This window comes from Primulina tabacum, chromosome 14 (genome assembly GCF_025594145.1).
Source record: "Primulina tabacum isolate GXHZ01 chromosome 14, ASM2559414v2, whole genome shotgun sequence".
NCBI classification, from domain to species: Eukaryota; Viridiplantae; Streptophyta; class Magnoliopsida; order Lamiales; family Gesneriaceae; genus Primulina; species Primulina tabacum.
This window is the reverse complement of record NC_134563.1, coordinates 33266517-33288257: the sequence shown is the minus strand read 5'-3', so window position 1 is coordinate 33288257 and position 21741 is coordinate 33266517. Positions and strand designations below refer to the sequence as shown.

Genomic DNA, 21741 nt, shown 5'->3' with positions numbered 1-21741 from the left:
ATTTAAAAGTTAAACATCACAAGCCTATTGAAAAATGGCTGACCTTTTCTTTTTCGAATGTAATTCAAATTCATTAATCGGTATCAATCGATACTTTAAAACTTAAAAAACGAGTGCCTTAGTTCTTACAACAATGTTTTCTTCAATAAATCATTTGGATTAGTTTGTTTTAGCTACCTTTGATATATAAGAAAAGGGTAGAGAAAATGAGTTAAAACAGTTGATTTGTAATGAAAGAACAGAAAGTTATTTGATATCTACAAACGAATGTCTTGTATTATCAAAAATTGATAATAGTTTAATTATATATAATATTTTCAAGAGTTAAAAATACTTACATAAGAGTTTTTGAATAATGAAAAACAATATTTTGATAAAGGAAAGTTCCGATTAGATTATGAATAAACTTTCATATATGTATAATCAATGGTTGAATTATATACAACATTTTTACCTACAAGTTTTTGTCCACCAAATTTTTTTCTCTCACCTGCACAAAAAAAATTCGATCACCCCCTTTCTCTTTTGACAAGGCACGGGTCGCCGTCTCGTCGGATTTATGAAATTCCGGCGATCAATTCTCGACGCAAATTTCGTTTAGATCTCTAATGTGAATGAAGTGGGTGAAAGGGTATTTTAGATAGTTTAAAAACAGACGAAGATATCTTTTAATTACTCTAGCATACTCAACTTTAATAAATAATAAAAATCACTATTAAAATAAATTTCATATATAAAAACTTAGAACATATGCATCATGGAAAATTGGGTTTAAGACAAAATAAGAGTGAATATTTATTATTAATAGTAAAAGACGTACATACGTTGCATGTGTTATTATTATTTTTAATTTGATCAAATAATATTAAAAAATTAATACGAAATTATTTCAATTTAGAAAAATTGTTTGATTTAAAATGAAAATTTTATTTTGATTTTTTAATATGTAAAATTTAGAGTGATTTGAGATTATTTTTATAAAATAAAAAAATAATTATAAAATTAAATATTTTAATATCCTTTGTAATTAAAATTTTTTCACATTTGATAATATATTATAAATTATTATTTTTAGTATAAATAAGAGGCAACTCCTGCAAAATGGGGTCTAAGACAAAAATTCAACGTCCTTCCAATCCGTGCCGGCAATGGTGTCGCCGCATGGAATTCTACTAGCGGCTCACATAATATCTTCTTCTTACGGAGAACAGTGCTCGGTGACCATTCCTATCTGATTTTTCATTCTCCGCGGGTCGTTTCCTATTCTCTCAATTTACGTTTTCTGTAATTTTTTGGCGTTGCAGAAAGTATGCGACTGTTTATTGCGCCGAGGAGCCCTAACCCTAGGTCAGATAATCCGATTCACGGAGCTCAGAAAGGAGAGTGTCATTAACTGCTTGCGCGTTTTAGTCAACCAAAATTGTGTCCAACCCTTTACATCCCAGCGGGAAGGTAGAAGTGGCAATTGTTTTCAAATTAAATTCTTTTAGAAGTATTTTTTTAAAAGTTTTGGTAAATACTTGTTTGAAAGCTGAAGACTAAATGTTTGGGGCGACGTGGATGTGGGGAACGTAGGGGTGAGCTTGTTTTTTTTTTTTTTTAAGGATTAAATTTCAAGTTTTTCTCGTGAGGGAGATTATTGGTCCTTTCTCTGGAATTTTGAGTATGAAAACTGTGCTATGTTGGGGATCAAGTAGTTATGACATGGGTATGCAAGAGAAGACTAAAAGTTGGATGATTTGAGTTGCTGGACTCATGATTATAATCTTTCAACTAGCAGAGCCTAATTTTTTCATGCTTGTTATTCATGATAGATTGTTAAAAACTTATTTCGGGTCAAGTAATGTTTTAATTCATTTAAATTTAGGTGCTTATGATGAGGCCCCGAAGATTTTGACCGAGTATATTGCCTTATTTGACAACATTATTCACAAGTCGAGGGCTCGGAAATTTATGAAAATCGTTTCGGAGGAGCTTGGAAGTGATGTGAGGATTGTTTATAGATAAATTTTTTTGCTGGTTAATTTGTTGTTGCACTTGTTCCTTCTTGTGCTGAAGTTGGTTTCTGGAGCTATTTATTAATTCTTTTCGATACAGTGCCTAAATATTTTTCATGGGCTGATTCAGCATGGAAGGCTGTCTCTTAATCGAATAATTGAGAGGAATGAGCAGACCACGGGTAATTCATGTATTATTAATATTTTTATGTTTATTTTTATGACTGATTTATTGTTAACACTTTAATGGGTGGTCACTTCGGATCGTGCAATCTGGAAATGATTTGTAACAATTTCTGAAATTGTTGACCACCTACCATTACCATCTGCGTTTGTTTTTAGAGTTGTTGGTGACAAGGTTTGTAAGAGAGATGGGGAGGGATTTGGGCGTTGCTTTCCAATTTGATATCCCAATCCCTTTGATAGTTTGATCACTGATCCTAGCTAGACTGGTTCAGGTATTTAGTTTGGGTCCGCCTTTTTCCACACAGATATATGTCACACAACATCCACTCTATGTCTTTCATCATTATCATGATAGCACGTTACCGCTAGTTGCGGGATCGGCTACAAGATATTATTTCTCCAACTAAGTGATTTTCCCACATATCTTCTCTTAAATCAAGATCTAAAATATTCTCCTTTATCCAAGTTTTCAATGGCCTACCCCTCATTCAAATTCTTCCATTACCCTGTCAATATAAGATATGTCGGATTGAGGCTGTGTTTAGTCTCCTCTTGACATAACCAAACCATGTTATACGTCCTCCCTAATCTTATCATCTATGAGGGCTACATGTTAATAGCTCATAATCTTTTCATTCCTAATTATATCCTTGCGTGTTTTGCCACACATCCACTCTACGTGTTTGTATGAAATAAAATCATTGTCATGATTCTGATGCCTTGACGCCAAATTCATGCCTACAAGTCTTAATAAATGTCGATACTTTGTTGTTGTGCATTGTTGAGCTAGTTAAAAAGAAACATTGACATGGGTGATATGCAGTATCCAACCTCAATCGAGTATCTTTAGACATATGCACTTCCTGACAAAGTTTGTAAGCAAACGTCGTATCTCAATCTGATATAATAGAAATGTTTTTTTTTTGGGGGAACCCTCGATTTTAAAACTTTTTTGAATAATCCATGGTTCATTCACTTGTCAGGAAACATATTGTTGAGCACTTAATAATATTTACATTTTTTCTCTAAACTATTGAAGCAGGAAAGTCTGATGCTATAGCTGTAAAAGAAAGCTTCAACAGGCTTCTTAATTTCAGATTTATTGAACGATGTCCTAGCCCTGAGCCATTTCTTGCGCCTGTTGACGAAGAGCCTTCTGCGAGGAGACGTGGTGCTAAGAAAGGCAAGGTAATCGTTTGCTGATTCTGTTTTATGTTCCCCCCAAAATTGGTTATCCCCAGCAATTCTTCCTCATGCAATAAAATAGAGCTTTAAGCTGTAGTTGCCCGATCTAATGTATATGAATTTTAATTCATGTCATAAACTTCTTATTATTTTATTTTGTTAGTGCGATTTGTTAGAAGTATGTTTTACCCTTAATTTCTACATATTATTAATGAAATTTGTTTCTCATAAAAAATTTCACGTCTCGAACTGAAAAGCTTAGTTGATAAATCATACATAGAATTTATAGAAATTCTGAGTGGTGTTGTGTAGGTTTTAGAGTATATTTGAGTAATAGTTAAGATGATGAGGCACTGTTTCAGTTGTGGTTTTATTTATTTCAGAATGCTAATATGCTCACTTTGTTGTTCCTGCATAATGTCTCCTTGGCAACTCTTAATATTGTGGTGGTTAATTCTGAATTAGTTTGTACATTTCTCCGACCCATTTGGTAGCTTTTCCTGACGTGTTAGTGCTCCTTGTGTAAAAACAGACTGAACAAGTGCAGACAGTAGAGCAGCGTGTTTTAGAAGCAGCTGCTCCAATGGAATCACTAAGATTCTTAGTGGAAATACACTCTCCTTCTGAAGAAAACATCGAAGAAAGGAATGCAACAGTGACACTTGGAAAGAAGGTTAGCGTGCTACCCTGTTGTAAAATTTCTTCAAATTTTTGATTGAGTTTTGATATATGATTTTTTTTATTAAGTAGCGTAAAAAAGAGGCTATGATTCCAGATGAAGATTTGTTGGGAGCTGGTGAAAAGAAAGATGTTATGTGGCGTGTAAACTATGAAGAATTTGTACGACGTTTGAGGGACAAGGTTTGTCGTAATGGTTACTTCTTGGATTAGTGCCTATGGTTTAGTCTCATTTGACCAGGGGAGCAACACTTGATAAAAAGTTGCTAAACTTTATGGATTGTATTTCTCTAATGAGTGTCCATTGTGATGCATATTCTCTCAAGCATTTGATTCTTTGCATATGTGGTTTAGACTCGCATTTCATATGTAAAAACAAGACTTAATGACGAGGCTTCGATTGTGCTGAGTGCAATTTTGGAGCTAAGTAAAAACTCTACTGTCAGGCAGAAAGCTGAAGAATCGGGTAATTAATCCCTAGTTTTCATTCTCAAATCTACTTTATATAACGATGTTGCACATCCTTTACGTTGCTTGGTAGTTACTCTGAGGAATTATATCCACCGTGGGACCATTTTCGACTGTTGAGTCTCTTTCATTTCGCTTCTAGTGTACATTTAGAGATCCATCAGTAAAGTTTTTTTTATCTCTATTTACTCTTTTAGTTTTTGCAACATTAAATCTCATTTGATCTTATAATTTGCTTTGATATATGTCATTCATCAGAAGCGTATCATTATGAAGCACCACATGACCTTATTTCATATTAGTATGTTACATGCGTCTATTCTCTTTATCTAGTTTGATAAAAAAATATCTGCAAAGATATCATGATCACGAACTTTTTGCTATAAATCGACTCGAACAGAAAGGAAAGAAAACCCCCTTCTAGTTTTCTATGACTTGAAATATAAAGGAATACAAAACTATAACCAAATTTTCAAAAGCGAAGATTACTGCCCCAGGGGAGAACCGTTAACAAGAGAATGATTTCTCTTACCTCTAACTCAATCTAGACAACACTTAGTAAAATGATATACTGAATAACACACTCCCTTAACACACGCTTTCTTATTTTTCCACTGTAGATATGCCTAAAAATTGGGTTCAATTTGTTTAAGCCCATAACTAGCCCAACGACAACTGCTCAACTCCTCATGAGTTACTTGGATGAAGTATCCGGGTTAACCTGTTCTGCATGGCTCATGTGCCCCATTAACTTTGATTTCTTTAATTTTTCCAACTGGTGCATCTAGAACTCTGTAGGCGGTCTGTGAATTATGAGGGTCCATGTTAAATGCTGCTCATTGATTTTTCGCATCATGGTGCTTAGTTTTGTAAGATCTGTTCTACTGTGTAGTTGAACTTGATGTTGCACTTCGTAATTTCTCCTTCAGCTCATCTATCAATAAATGCTATATATGATGAGGTGATTAAGAAGGATGGTGGTGTTGGTATGGATTTTGATCGTATTAGAGCTTCACTTGCCCAGCTTGGCTGTACACGCTCATCAGCAGATGGTGAAACTTATAGTATTGGTATGGACATACTCTTTATGCTGCTTTCTGGTGCAGTGATCAAATGTTTGCGTATCAGCCGTTGTTTGCCCCTCATGTTATAATGCACTGGCTTCACCCTTTTATTCTCTCAACAGATTTGAAGGGCATCACTGAAATGGCTCAAAATGAAGAGGTCTGTCGTTTTCCTCCATACTCTTGGCTTCTTTCATGTATGTGGCTTCTTATATTAATTGCAATATTTACATAGGTGGAGTCGGTGGTATTGAAGAGATATGGGAGGGAGGCCTACAGGATATTCAGATTATTGTCCAAGGCTGGTCGTTTTCTTGAGACTGATAAGGTAACTCTTATAGATTATTATTGTGACGCTTTTTATTTGGCATGTTAATTTGGACACTGGAGCTGTCACTCGATGTCGAACTAATTTGCCATTATACTGATTCATCCACTTGGAACATTTAACTCTTCCTGCAAGATGGATTACTCTTGTAAAACCTTTTTGGCATCTAATCTAATTTTCCACAAGCTGTTCTTATATTGTAACAAATGTTTCCTACATTCTGTTCTTGAGACACTTTTTCTTGGATCGAGTTGTTATAGCATTTAACTAGCTTTGAGAGATTGGATTATTATGACATTTGGTGTCAATTTCATGTATTTAGTCATTATATATTCGAGGCTGTTCAATAGTCTTCACTGATTCGGCATTAACCTCATGTTCTCTTTTTTTTTTGTGCTTTGCTGGAAAATGATAACTTGTTATTATGGTTTCTGATACCCTTTTCTGCTCGGGGTAGTAAACTTTATCCCGTGTTATAAATTGTGAGATAGGGTAGAATAATGTTTTTATGGTCCTGTTTTGACGGTATATTTGAGATGTTTAACTATTCCTGTGAAAACTAAATATGATTAGATTTAAGCTGATTTATAGGAATTTCTTGTGGAGCATCTGATATATTAACGCCTGTAGATTTCAGATGACACATTTGTTGAAAAGAAAGATACACTCAAGATTTTATACAAGCTTTGGAAGGATGATGTCTTGCACATGGAGGTAACTTTAATTGCTTTATCATTGTTCCTGAGTATACCTCATGTTTAAGCTAGACACTAATGTAATTTGATCCCATGAATCAAGTCTTGCATTATTATTCTGTGAAGTTTCACAGATAATATTCAAAGATATTAGACCAAAATGAATGCGTATATAATGAAACATTATTTGGTAATTGCTCTTGGCTGCTGGTGAATCAGTGAGGTGAACTATGCATAATACACCAGTCTCTATTAAATGTGCTTCGAGAATGCAGCTACATACGATAATGTTGACTGGTGAAATTGCAGAAAAACAAAGACATAAAAGGGACTAGATGCACTGGATTAGTTTTTATTGGTGGCATTTTAGTGTTGAGATGCTTTGGATAATATAATGTTTATGTTGTAAATGGAAGCGCTTCGATATAATTTTTATTATTTTGCAGAAAATTACGGTAAATGGAAATAAACAATCTGTATTCCTGCTGTGGAGAGTAAATAAGCAACCTTTATTTGAAAAATTTCGTGATGAAATGTACCATGCCGCTTTAAATTTGCGGCTAAGAATCACACATGAACAAGAGCAGGCAAAGGAGGTACGTTTACAAGAGCTCATTCTGTAGTAGTGATTACGTGTTGTATGAAAATTTTAAGCCTCCCACTACCTCTCGGGCTTTTATATTCCTGCCACCATGAGTACATTTTCTGAGTCAATTACTGGAAACGATGATTGAAAAAAATAGTATATTGAAAGTATATACATTGTCAGTGATTTGAGTTTGCATTATACCTATGGCAGGTTCTTCAATTACCAAGAGAAAAGCTGGTTGGAGAGATGGAAAAGAAATATAAACGATTCTTTAGAGTTGTGGTTATTTTGGAATCATCGATTATAAATCTTGATGATGTTATCATACTTTTTCATAGTTTTGAATAACGCTATTTATCCATCATTTTGCATCTCTGACAATTAAATAAATCTTTATATTGTTTTTGCTCTAAAATTTCAGATATTGGGTGGTATGTATATACATAGATTTAAATTTAATACATAATTTTGTTTCCTATCGTGTGTGTTTGTACAATATTTTTTTTCTTCAAGTACTATCATCGAAAAAGTTAAAAATAAAATTTGGAAAAATTAAAAAGTTTAATTTTTTTTATAAAATAAATTTAGTTTTTTTTCCCAAAAATAAATAGATCTCGAGTCAGCAATGAAGATGTGAAGTTTGAGGGGATTTTATTGTATAAAGAGTTGAATGTTCGAACGTTGATAAATAATCCTTGCGCGTGTAATTTATATTGTTCCGCAAAATGAAAATGGATGTACATCGCAATAAATTGAGAGCAACCAAAATGTTAATGATACATTTTTTATATTATAATAAATATAATTTCTAGTACAACCCATCGCCAACTAATCTCCATATCCTAGTAGCAATAATTACGGGTGCGCAAAATTTCGGTTAAACCAAATTAACCGGTCGAATCGAATTAATTCGAAAATTCGGTTCGGTTAATTCGGAAGTTCGATTTTGAAATTTTAAAAAATCGGTTAATTCGGTTCCGTTTTATTTTAATTTGAAAAATTCGATTAACCAAAAGAACCGATTAAACATTTATATTAATTTAAATTGTATATGGGTCATTAGAAATTCGTTGTAAAGAAGCACAAATGTTCATCTATGGGCCAAACTTGTCAACCCATTATAATTTTCATTTGACATAATATCGAACATCTTGTCATTTTGCCATTTGCGTGAGAATTGAGATAACCTTCAACTTTTCATTTTGGAAGGCATCTTAAGTGAAGGACATTTCACGAAGAACAATACTCTGTATTCTATGACTTGTCACGAGGATGTATTTCGAAGATGACAGATGAGTGCGGGAGGCAAGTGCTGAGAGATGGACAGTTGCACGTGATATTGTTAATTTATATGAAGTTGAGAGAGAGGTTAAAAATTTTCTTGAAAAATTCATCACAAAGAGTTTGTTTGTCCACAGATACATGGACATCGATTCAAAAGATCAATTATATGTGTCTGACAAGTCAATTTATTGATAAAAATTGGATTTTACGAAAAAAGATTATCAATTTTTGTCTAGTTACAAGTCATAAAGGTGATTCCATTGGTTTAACAAATGAGACATGTTTAAGGGATTGGGGAATTGACAAAATTTTGACGATTACTGTTGACAATGCAAGTTCAAATGATGTCGCAATCAGTAATTTGAAAGAAATATGGCAAACTGGGATTCTACTATCTTAAAGGGAGAGTGCATTCATATGAGGTGTGTAACTCATATAATCAATTTGATTGTTGTTGATGGCTTGAAAGATATGAGTGAGTTAGTGACAAGGGTCGAAGATGCAATGAAATATGTTAAACAATCTTCTTCTAGATTAAACAAGTTTAAAGAATGTGTGAAGATTGAAAAAATTGAAAGCATGAATTCTTTATGTCTTGATGTATCAACAAGATGGAACTCAACTTGATGTTGAATGTAGCTCAAAAATTTGCAAGGGATTTCGAAAGATTTGATGAACAAGATCCATGTTTTAAATTGGATCTTCAACTCACAAAATGGATTGATGTTGTGAATGATTATGGAAAGGTTGTATTCGGTGCAGATGGTAAACCTAAAAAACAAATGAGAAATTTCGATGGAAGGCATACTAGTGCCGATTGAGAAAATGTAGGATTTTGCTGCTTTATTGCAAATATTTTATGAACTAACTTTGAAAGTTTCAGGTTCATTGTATGTCATATACAATATTTTGCACATGAGATTAGTTTCATTCACACAATATTGAAAGAGTGAAAAGAAAGTGACGATATTGGTGTATAATCTATGGGAATTAAAATGAAAAAATAGATAAATTTGACAAGTACTGGGGAGATCCCGAGAAAAAAATAATTTGCTCTATGTTGTGGTGGTGCTCGATCCAAGACACAAATTGGATTTTGTTGAATTCATGGTGTTAGAATTGTACGGAGATGAAATGGATGCAAGAGAAGGAAAGATAGTAAAAGAAACTTTGCTTTCTTTGTATAAAAATTACAAAGAGAAGATGGAGCCCCAAAGAAGCAAATCAAAAGTGTTATCTATTCAATAAGTAAGTGATGTTGAGCAAAAAAGTGCAAGTCAAACAGATTTAAAAAGACGATCAATTCTTGAGAAGTACAAAAAACAAAAGGCACGGAGTTTTGGTGATTGTAATATTTCAGAATTGGACAGATATCGAAATGAGATGGTTGAGGAGTATTCTGAATATTTTGATATTTTGGGATGGTGGAAGCAAAATTGTCATAGATTTCCCATACTTTCTGAAGTTGCTCGTGATGTGTTGGCTATTTAAAAATCAATTGTTGCTTCAGAATCTGCTTTTAGTACAAGTGGTCGAGTACTTGATTGTTTTAGGAGTTCATTGACTCCTAAGATAGTGAAAAGCCTTATTTGCACACAATATTGGCTTCGTTCATGCCCAATATCAATTAATGTTGAAGTGACTTTGGAGAATATGGAAAACCTAGAAAATCGTAAGTTCTCTTATAAAAATGTTATAGTTAAATTTCTTTATTTATATAAACTTCAAATTTATTTTACTTGTATTTCGTACTTTCTTTTTCAGATATAGCAAAACTTGGGTTAGACTCGTCTTCCTCAACAATACCTGTGGCTAAATCATAAATTAATTACGTAAGTGATAATGATAAATGATATGTTTTGTTATGTATTTTATTATGATGAGAAGATTGTACATCGAGCTTGAATTCTAGAACAAGCTTAAATTTTACTTTGCTTTTCTGGGTGATTTACGTATTTTGCATAAATATGTCCTAGTATTCTAAGTTTAGATAAGACTAAAGTATGTGTTCTTTTCGTAGGTTTGCTTTGATTTATTCAGTATTGTCCAAAGATGAGATAATTATGTGTATAGCAATTCAAATAATTATCTATTAAAGTTCATAGGATTGGCTTTATTTTCTTGAATATCATTTCTGCTGTTTGTTTGACAACAGAATTTATGCTCCCTGTTTCATCTTTTGAATTCTTACTTCTCGTACATTATTCTATGTCCATCCATGGCTGATGCTAACACATTTTTCTACGATAAACTTTGTTTATCGCCTCTTATCTTGTGCTCTTTTTTGTGTATTTTGGACTTTTGGTTTCGAATTGTGGATACGAGGACGTGCAGATTATGTGGAAAATGCTGAGAAGAATATAATCCAAGTAATATCACGCCACGACAAGCACAAAAGTAGATGGTTTTGGAGAAATTTTTTATGGTCCAGCACCCATTCAAACCATGATGGAGCAGCAGTTTCCTTTTCTTAAAATCAATCTTGATGAAGAAAAGCTCCCCATCTTTTGCACAATAATATTATGATGAGAGACTAGATTTCCTTCAAGATAGTCATGCACTCATGCTTATGTTTTGGTGATTGTAATATCTTCAAGTTTGTATCGTTTTAAGTTTTGTTGTGCTATTTTTTACTTGCAAGTTTTTTGGGTCTTGGCTACAAAACCCATATTTTTAGTTATCGGCTGATTACAGGTTGAATCGCACATTTGTAATTTGAAAAAAATAATTTTATCTTTAATATTTCTATTGGTTATTGATAATTTTTGTTCAATCTTTCATGTTATTTATGAGGTCGGCTTGTTTTATTTTTCTTTTTTTGGTTACAATTCACAATGTTTTTTTAAAAAAATATTTTTTATTTACCGATTTAAAAATTGATTCGGTTAATTCAGTTTCTATGGATATTTCGGTCGATTCGGTTATTCAAAAATAAAATCAGTTAAATCATTTATAGGTATGTCGGTTCGGTAATTGAATAAACCACTGAACCGAATAGACCGATTGCCCACCACTCGCAATAAGTTTGACGTCTAGAGTTTTCAGCTTAACATGTATTTTTAAAATTTTAAAAAAGTATAAAAACCTTGGTTTGACAGCTTAACATGTATTTTAAAAAGAAAACGACATTAGATCATGTATAGATGATTAAGTTGTGCACATGAAATCATTCAATGGTTTAGTTCAAAAACATGGAGTAGTTCATCTATGTAAAGTGAACAAAGGATGAAACAAAATAATCTTGGAACTTACCATTCTCACCCCATAACCATAAAGAAAATCAGCTAAAATTAGAAATCTTGAAAAAAATGTACAAATTCTACATTAATATTACAACATAAGTAATGGTCGTAAATGCACTAATTGAGAAAGAAAAAACAAAGAAAAATCGGAATTTAATTGTGTTAGATTAGTACAGATACAGAGATGATACACCGAAACTGCAGCCTAAAGGGAATAAAATTGTGAATACAGATGATCCCGGATTTTGTAGTACTCTTCCGATAAGGGGCCTTCAAGAATTATATGTTGTATATTGCCACCACCCTACAACACATGCTCCAAAATTTTTCTCAATCAAATTATGAATAAATATTTGAGCCTAGGCCTAGTATGAAAAAGTTAAAACCTTATTTCATTGAAAAATCAACTTGTTCCGAAAAGCACAGCAATATAAAGGTTTTTCTGTAGTTGATGACTGCTAAAAAGAATGAGAAACAAGGAAATATCTTACAAATTCAAGCAAAAGTCACCAACCTTTTGGTTGGAATCTCCAACTTTCCGCAGAGTCACATAGTCCCCACAACGCAAGGCGCCACTAGCAAATTCAACCTGAGAATATAGCACATGTTAACCACATAAAATCTAAAAAAAATTGAAACAAAACAGAGCAGACTAGTGGAGTGCCAAAGGCCAATTGTCAGCCCCTCGAATAAAACAATAATAAAATTACATGTATTTTTGTTGAAAATTTTGTGGTCATTTCTTAATCAAACAGTACAAGAACATATGGCTCGTTTACATAGTCAAAGAGGGCTGTCAGGGACCCAGAGGAGCATATTTTGTTTAAACAAGTGATTCGTTGTAGCTAATATACCTGGATCCCTTTGCTAGCAAGAAACTGTTTGAAGTCTGCCATTTTTATGTCCCCAACCAAGACTGTTTTATGAGTTGGAGCAGGAGTTGAAAGAGGAAGCAAAGACATTGTTCCACTTTCTGTTTTCTCTACTTCAGCGTCAATCCAAGCTACTTCATAATCTCCAAGCTATAATAAGAATGTGTGCACTTTTGAGACAGAAATATTATATTTTGAGTAAACCACAGCCATTAACACATGGTGACAAAACCCTGCAAGCTGCAACTTCAGAATTTGGCGTATTTGGCCAAAAAAAATTAGGAGAAAGCCACTGGCCAAAATCTTATCAGCGTTACACTCGCATACATTTATACAGTGAAAGTCACAGGAATCAAATATATATTGTCTACGAATCAAGATTATTTCTTTTTATAAATCCAATTGTTCGAACCAAATGAATGGTTAAAGCTGCCAGATCTATAAAAACAAAGTAGCAAGAGTTCCTGCCATCTATTCAAAGTGACTTCTCGATATACATAAAAAGTAACCGTTGGCACAGCTTCTTAAAGGAAATACCGAGATGCTTATTGTAAGGAGCAAGAATTAAGGACAAACTGCTGAAATCGATGATGAAGTGATGGAAGATTCAGAAATTAGAATTAATCAGAGGATTTTATTTAGTTTCTTTATTTAATATTGCATGCGTTCTAGCTAGATAGGGGAATTACGGCAGATTTCTTGCTAGGGAAATTAATTGTCTTCCTTTTATTTAAATGACCATTGTCGCAAGGAACCATAAAAAGTTGGTATCAGAGCCAGTCGTCATGGGGGGATTCCCAGCATTACAACAGCAATTTGAAGCTTTTGTAAAGCTGTATCAAGAGGACATGGCAGCCAATGAAAGAAGGCAGCAAGCTCTTCTTGATCAATTGGAGGAGATATCAAAATCTCTGCCAAGTGTCAACCATGCGATTGGAAGAAGATCGGGGCAAAGACAGCAGCAATCAATGGGGCTCCACTGACCAGCATTTTGAAGGAGAGCGAGACAACGAGAATGACTTATCAAAAGTACCTCAAAATTTGAAGCTAGATTTTCCCCGGTTCAATAGCCAATCAGACTTGACGAGATATCTTAGTCAATGTGAAAAGTTTTCGACACCAACACAGACCAGAGAAAGATTGGCCTCTTTCCACTTTGAGTGCGATGGCGAACTCTGATTCCTCAAATGGGAACGAGATCGTCCAAAGTTAAAGTGAGAAGAATTTAAGAATTATTGCCATTTGCGCTTAATCCTTGAGATACTACTACAACAATTGTTCTTGAAGTGGTGGAGAATTTTTCAGAATAGGAAGAGAGCAGCAACAATTTGAAAATCCTGTAATCTTTATTTTCCAAGGGGAGGTAGATGTAATGGGCAAGAATTAAGGATAAATTGCTGAAATCAAGGATGCAGTGGTGGAAGATTCAGACATAAGGAATTATTTAGAAGGATTTTATTTAGTTTCTTTTTTTAATATTGCATGCGTTCTAGCCATGAATAGAGGAATTGGGGCAGATTTCTTGCTAGGGAAATTAATTGTCTTCTTTGTATTTAAATGGCTATTGTTGCAAGGAATAAAATTATTTGGAATTCTGAAATCAAATAGTTAATGTGAGGTCGCGATGTTCTCTCAAAACGAGCCTCGAAATCCTATTCAAAATATATTGATCATCCCATAACATGATCCAAACCTGGGACCATAACACTTACCTTCTTGAATAGAATGTTGCTCATTAATTTCTCTGAAAGTTGAACCTATATTTCAAAAAGAGAAACATAATAAGCCCCAGATTACATGGTCAATTGCTCAATGAATCTCAAAAGGAGGTCAGAGCATTTTTTATACGTAACAAAACATGGAGAACTTACTTTATAAGCACACAAATCTGAAGTGACATCAATTGATTCCTCAATCTGAGGAGCATATACATGGGGGCAAACATTTTTCAGACAATGTTGCTTTAAATGCTCGGTGGCTTCTGCTGATCCATGTACTAAGACCTAGGTCCGAGACAAAAAAGAAATCGTCGAAACAACTTAATTCAATCACTAAACTCTTCGTAAACAGTCGAAGGCAACAAAAGATATCACATAATAAGATATCAGTCACGGATAATCTCAATATACTACCAGAATCTTCCTTGCCCCCAAACATATAAAATTGCATGTTCTAAGCCAGAAAGAAGTTGTTTATTATCAACAAGAGATATCACAAACTTAAACAGAAAATTACTAAGTATCATATGATGTTGCTTGCTTTTAAATTTTTAGAAAATAAATCTCGTACGCCACTGCGCCGGTAATAGTGTGGGAGGAAACTTTACTGTGATTTGATCACATTTTCGTGTTAAAATTATATTCAACAACTACCCCGGAATACAAAATATTGAAAACTTCTATGTTTATGACAATATCTTGGAGCAAAGATACTGTTAACTTCTTTAGGAAGGAATATATATGAAGCAAGACACAAGGGTACAAGAAGCCCAGGAAAGTTCCTTACGAGCTTCAAGGGGGAAACATGGGCGAGAATCTTTTTGATCGAGCTTCCATCGGATCGGCCCTCAAAATCCAAAAAGAGCAAGGAACACTTGACATAGACCTGCAATGTTGCGTTTAATGAAGACCTATAATTAATGAAATAAATAATTCTTCTAAAGTTGCAAGGAAGAAATCAAACAGGTGGACTGTAGATTCAGATCTGACAGGAACACAGTAAAATAATTTAAAGACAATCCACAGTTACTAGTAAACGGAAAACTGTAGACCTTAGACATGTGATTCATGTATGGTATAAAATATAGGGTGTGTAAACAAGTTGAGCCCACCAGAGTAAACAAATTTTGATGTTTCAGATCTAGGTCGAATTGAATTCAAGCAGGCTCCAGCTCAAATTGAATTTGAGTGATATAGAAATTTTCAGCTCAGGCACAAGCTATAAAGAAGTCAACACAATTTTTCCGTTTCTGAGAAGAAAAATCCAATGCAACGTAATGTTAATTTTGGTAATGTGGTTTTTTTGTTCATGAGTAACACATTGTCGAGAAAATAACTTCAGCTTCTTCAGATCTAATTTCAAAGAACTTGGGAAAATCAAAGGCATATTCTCTACTCTAGTTTGCTCAGAAGACATTACTTTTAACAAATGTTTTTTGCATTTGTGAATAACACTGAGTTGAGAATATAACTTCAGATGTAGTCAGAGCTAGTGGTTGGTAAAATTTGGAAAAGTAGAAGAGATTCTACGTACAGTTTGCTCAAAAGATACTACTTTTGACGGAGTTGTATCAAATATAAGACTAGCAAATCCTTCATCAAGCTTTCCATTAAGGTCACCATCAGCCTACAAAATAGATGCTGTGAGATATATATAGCGCCGCCAATAATAAAAGGAGTTGAAAATTTTATTTTTAGAACCAAGTGTATGTGTCCTATGTTCTTCCAGATGTGAAAAAATCAACACAATAACATATGAAGGAAAGAGACGACTATTCTTACCCCTCAAGTTGATGAAAACTAATGCACATAAAGAGGCATGTTATTAAAAAAACTGACCCGCATCAATGCTTGGTCCATGTCTTCATCCTTGATTATGTAATCATCTGGATTGATGACTTCGCCAAAATCATCCCATTCTACAGAGTTCTCATAGAATGGGAACATTGGAGCGGCCGCAGATGGAAGGGGAACAAACCCATCAATTAATACGTCTCTGAAAGCCCCATGTTGCAAACCAACAGCTGAAAGAATGTAACGTGTTTGAGCTTGCAAAACTTGCGGCCCATGCAGAAATGTAACTTCCTTTTAGTTGGCTATAAACTATATATAATATACTTGAGGACCTCGGTTTCTCTATCCTCTTGTAGGGCAGTCTGGATTATTCAAATTGTGCCCTTTCTCATATATGGATTCATTTTCAAATTATATGTTGAAATAATCTTTTTTGTAGCTAAATATTTTGGCAAAGAAAAGTTACTAGGTAAATTAGCAAATATTTTTGAGAGTCTAGGGATTACAAATTGAAGAAGGATTGGCGATGCTGGTATCAACAACCATAGGATCACCCCCAGCAGGCTCAGCACTGAGGGAAACTTTTGATTCCTCCTTTTTGATAAGAGCAGCTTTAAGAGCTTCCTCCTGTCTTCTCTGATCTTGCTCTTCTTCGTAGGCAGCTAACTCCTCTCCAACCAAGGGAACTCTCTTCGACATTATTACTTTAACAGCTTTAGGAGGAGGGTCTGACTGAAGCATACGAGCTAGGGTCGCAAACTACAATGTGCAGAAGTCAGGACAAATGCGCTTGAACACTCCGACAGCAGCAGGGTAATGAAACCAGTTTTCTCCTCTTTCTTATCATTTTTCCCTCTTGAATGATAAGGGAAAAATTATATGATTCAAGAACAAATGCATGAAGTGAAAAAAAACAGAGATCCAAAATTTTCAGGCAGTGGAGAGCAGCCAAACTAAATAGTTCAATCTTATAACAGATGCAATTTGTTTTCGGAAATGCAACTTGATTAATTGAAAGGTATCGGAAATTATGTTGATGGCAGAAACATCATAGGAACTGAAAAACACAAACTTATCACATATCTAATGAATGCAAACATAAAAGCACTTGAACAAACCAAAATAATACAAAGCCTCCCCTAGACCTATACTATCGTAAGAGCTTAAAAAGGGCTCTAGCATAAAAGCGAAATGGCAAAAAAACTCCAATAAAATTAATTATGGAGATTTCCAACACTGTCCTAATTTGGGGCCCAAGACATGATTAAAATATGCAACTAATTACTAAAAGATTCACAAATAGAAAGGTAAAAGCAAACCTGGCCTCTCTCAGTAAAAAGTACAAGGTTCTTCACATCAGCAGCCCATTCAACAAATATATCATGAGAGAATCCGGCCTCCAAACTTGCCATTGATGCTAAAACAATCTGACAGAAAAACAGTGCCAAGGAAATCATGAAAATGCAAAATTCAGAAAAACTGAAATGATCACGTAAAGTAATTGTGCATCCTAACCTTTGGGCCATCAGGAACATTTTCAAGCTCACTTTTATTAATCAAAAGAGTGACATGTCTGCAAGTGTTGTATAAAATAATGAATAAGAACCTCTTCACAGATTTTTGTGAGCTTGATGATAACAAGACACAATGAGTCAGCATTTGCATCAAAACGACCAATCAATTTCTTCTTGCTTAAATTTTGTTTATTGGTCAAGCGCTAGGGTCAGCACATGTACAAAAGAACTAAATCAAAGACCGAAACATCCAGTTCCTAAAATTCTCAGGACAATAGAGTATAAAAAATGCTGCCCAGATAATGAAATTATTTCAAGAACTGAGTGAAACTAGATGGAAAATTTCACAATCATCTTTGACAATCCAACAGTTTAATTAACGCACCATGCAGCTTTTTCTGCATGCTTTCAAAGCAATTCACAACTAAACCAAAAGGGATCAAAGAGATAAGAAGATGAAGATATCTTACTTCAAAAGAAAAGCATTGTCGCGTGTGTGCTCGAAGGATTTAGCTATTGAATCGCTCATCCACTCGAGAAAACTCTTGGCATAATCAACGGTACTTGATGAGACATATGTAAGGAAGAAGATGGGAAACGTCAAGTTGTGCTGCTCCCAGTACTGCAATTTTCTTTTTTAATCTTTCTATGTTCGATATAAATCTTAATATCCAATTAATAATAACCAGATGGATAAACTCCAATATCATGAAGGCCAACTTACCTGTTCCAGGATTAAAAGTACCTCCAGCACTCGCCCAGCTGTATCTACTGGCACCAATATCTTCCCGTCCGTTCTCAATATCCTCAAGATAGCATCTAAAATATACAAGAATAAAGAAAGTTTTTTCCAGTAAATGGCAATCAAACAATTAACAGATTAGAAGGCCTGATTAGGATTTATAGTGCATGCCGTCGAATCATAACAAAAGAAATATACATGGAAGATGTTTCTTTTCCGTCAATAAAATAATTTTAAAAGTGGCTGAGTATATGAGAAATTAGTGAGCTCCTTCCCCGTGTGTGCATACATATGTTTACATATTACTACCATCCAGACCAACAAGAGAAGAGGGTTTTGTTAGTTCTTTTTAACTGAAGTTTGGTCCAGACAGCAGAAACGAATCTTTTCTGGGTGACTGAACAACAGAAATGGAAATGGGAATAAAATTGAAATGCAGTTCAAATTTATGAATGCTAATGTATTACCTAGAAATTCTTGGTCCCTCTGACGCCTTGGAGGCTGATTACTTAATAGAGCATTATAAGCATCCGTTATTAGAACTGCAGGGCGGACAAAAGACTCTAAAACAGTTCCATTCAAATGCCTGATAAAAAGAACAGTGGAGTTAGCTTCTCCATATCATGTACATGAATATCACTTTGGTACTAAAACTTCTCGTGCGCGGGGGGCAGGAAGAAAACCTTTCTTTACGATGATTGAAGTCAACAGCATATATGACATCTTCGCCATCTTTTGTTATCTTCCAAACTGTGCCACCTAAAAGGTGACCAGCTAAGTGAGGAGCAACAACGATTCCTTCTCCTTTTCCTAGCATTAGTTAATAGGAATTGAAATACATGTAAAACAAAAGATAAGGCAATGTTTAACATGTTAGACAAGCATAAAATGACGAGACACGAGTTCACGTGGAATCACCAGCAACTAACAAACTGTTCTCATCTATACTTTTTGACTAATTTACATGCGCTCTCAAGTCTCAAAGCAGTCATAAAAAGATAAAACAATCATGTTAAACAAAACTACAAAAGAGAGCTGAACAATGCAAATATCAAAATCAAAGCCTAAACACTGAAATTTGAATAAAAAAAACTTATTTACAATAACAATAAAATAAAGTCTGAGTTGTAAGTTTATCATTGCAAAATTCCAGCGTAGATGATACAGCAATACATGATGTGCCACACCCCAATTCTACGTTCTTCCCTTGAGAGGTAAACTTAATAGAATAAGAAGAACAATAAAAGAAATCTTGAAACTCAAAAAACAACACAGGTGAACAGAATTGACAGAGATAATAAATGAAATAACTCATAATGTGCCCAAACACCAGAAGCTTTTGGAATACAAACTCTGGTGCAAACTAAGTCGAAAGAGAAAACTTACCAGACATATAGTAATTCTGAGAGTATGTCAATCTGGTAATGTTTTGAAAAGCAGAATCGATGTCATCGAGTGTAAATAAATCAAACTCTGATACTTGCTGCAAGGAATCAAATACAATCGGATAGGGAAATGTATTGAGAATAAACATTGCTCAATAAGATGGTACAACATTTCTCATACCAAATTGAAAATTGTGGTTTGATCTTCACTGTTAATTGCTATCACTTTTTGACGTCAATGTACAAACACCGAATATCAATTTTCAGGTGCAGAAACAAAACTTATATAACTTATAATCAAGAAATAACATGTGTTATATCGTCATCAGTACTAAAAATATAATAATTGTATAATTATTTTTGAATCGGCAATTGATATATGAGTTGAATTACAAAATTGTTTTATTTTAATAATTTTGGTTTAACATAGATCCCTAACTGATAATATGAGAATGGATATTCCATCAGTAAAAGCATTTGTGCATTTTAAATTCATCTGAATTTTGATTCAATTTGGTAAACCATAGTTCTTACTAGATGAAAACTTCCCATGCTACCATCTAAACTTAACCCAGAAGAAAAGCATAAAACATACTCTACTCAATTAGATACACACGAATATGATCAGTAGTTGGAAAGAAATGCCAGAAATCAAGTCTCATATACTCTCAGAAGGAATATCACTTGGTTCATGCTCCACCTGGTTACATTCTTACAAACAAACATCGTTTTTCATTGCCATCAACAGAAAGAAAACAAATAATAAAAAAGAGAGGCAAATGAAAGGTGGTTTCACACTTTTTAATTTCAATAGCACTTATAGATGCATTAACTAAAAGGAAACTACTTGCTTTCAACTGCTGACATATTAGACAAAAGTATACCGTTCCATGATGTCAGCGTTTGTATACTACAGAAACAGTAGAAAAATATTGATTCCTAGCGCAGTCAAGAAAGCTAAATCACGTACACAACTGAGAGGGTCTAAGTTTGCACAGCTGTTATACAGTAGCTAATAGAAACAAGAAAGAAGAGCAAGCAGGCTCCTCAAGAACAAAAAGTTCCTGATTAACATTTCACCTTTCGTGAAAGATAGTGATCGTACATGGTCAGTAGACCCAATCTGTACACAGGCTCGGTCGCATAAACAGGAGCACATAGTCCAAGTTCTTTCACGGCGTAAGGTAATGCGCCTAGATGGAGTGTGTCCGGGTGCGATAGCAATACGGCATCCACAGTTGAAGCGACCCTGGTCCACATTGAAAGCTTTCTCCACAGTTATAATCGTAAACTTCGAAACCGACAATGACAAGTAAACCAATTCCATCTAGCGAACACAAAGATTCCACAATATGTGTGTTATATCAAACCTGGCGAGGGGTTGAAGAAGGGAAGCATCAAAATGGTCGTTCCAACCGCAATCAATGAGGACATTGAAGCCGTCGATGGAGACCAAGTACGAAAGTGGATTCTCATTGTACACTCCACATAGAGGCTTCACTTGCACCGATGTCCCCATTTCCGTACGAATTTGCTCTGTTTTTTCGCTTTGATTGATTTCTTCTTATTTTGTTTATGTTCTTCTGCGCTCAGGATGGGGAATGAAGGGTTTTAGGATCCGTCTAGTTTATCCGGGTTAAGATCAACCCGTTAAATATGATTTTAGTCAGTGAAATTCAATCTTTAATCATTTATTAGCGACGTGTGTTATGCATAAAACAAAAACTTGTGTGAGAAAATCTCACGAGTCGTATTTTATGACACATATATCTTATTTAGATCGTCCATGAAAAAATATTACTTTTTATTGTGAAAATCGATAAAATTAATCAGTCTCGTGTATAAATATTCGAAAATTATCGGAGAAAAAAAGAAATTATTCGGTTTAAATCTTGTTGAATTAATATTAACCAAACTATGTTTAAATTTCGATATCATAGCCTGATATTTAATAATAAAAACTCCTTAAGAATGGTGTATATACGCCCTATGATTCTACC

At 34.2% G+C, this 21741-nt stretch overlaps 2 protein-coding genes across 7 annotated transcripts; one reads left to right on the top strand and one right to left on the bottom strand.

Moving 5' to 3' along the window:
• Nucleotides 1-1073: 1073 nt before the first annotated feature.
• On the top strand, nt 1074-7668 carry LOC142524410 (uncharacterized). 5 transcript variants are annotated; one of them, XM_075628386.1, is made up of 14 exons: nt 1074-1217; nt 1305-1452; nt 1868-1986; nt 2128-2179; nt 3226-3371; nt 3901-4041; nt 4119-4229; nt 4401-4512; nt 5444-5584; nt 5701-5738; nt 5814-5906; nt 6537-6620; nt 7048-7197; nt 7401-7668. In XM_075628386.1, exons 1-14 carry the CDS (start codon nt 1149-1151, stop codon nt 7536-7538), a joined length of 1542 nt encoding a protein of 513 aa, XP_075484501.1. In that variant the 5' UTR covers nt 1074-1148; the 3' UTR covers nt 7539-7668. The 5 variants fall into 5 exon arrangements, with proteins under 5 accessions (XP_075484501.1, XP_075484500.1, XP_075484499.1 ...); XM_075628385.1 differs by having other exon boundaries at nt 3223-3371; XM_075628384.1 differs by having other exon boundaries at nt 2098-2179.
• Nucleotides 7669-11745: 4077 nt separating this feature from the next.
• Nucleotides 11746-21389, bottom strand: LOC142524375 (cleavage and polyadenylation specificity factor subunit 2). 2 transcript variants are annotated; one of them, XM_075628334.1, is made up of 18 exons: nt 21112-21389; nt 20822-20990; nt 19743-19839; nt 19040-19166; nt 18824-18942; nt 18339-18433; nt 18085-18236; nt 17616-17673; nt 17420-17527; nt 16607-16859; nt 16146-16330; nt 15841-15933; nt 15094-15192; nt 14460-14591; nt 14301-14345; nt 12571-12738; nt 12231-12305; nt 11746-12020 (listed from the first exon to the last, which is right to left on the bottom strand). In XM_075628334.1, the coding sequence occupies exons 1-18, from the start codon at nt 21258-21260 to the stop codon at nt 11922-11924; spliced, it is 2223 nt and encodes a 740-aa protein (XP_075484449.1). In that variant the 5' UTR covers nt 21261-21389; the 3' UTR covers nt 11746-11921. The 2 variants fall into 2 exon arrangements, with proteins under 2 accessions (XP_075484449.1, XP_075484450.1); XM_075628335.1 differs by having other exon boundaries at nt 20847-20990; nt 21112-21354.
• Nucleotides 21390-21741: the final 352 nt, after the last annotated feature.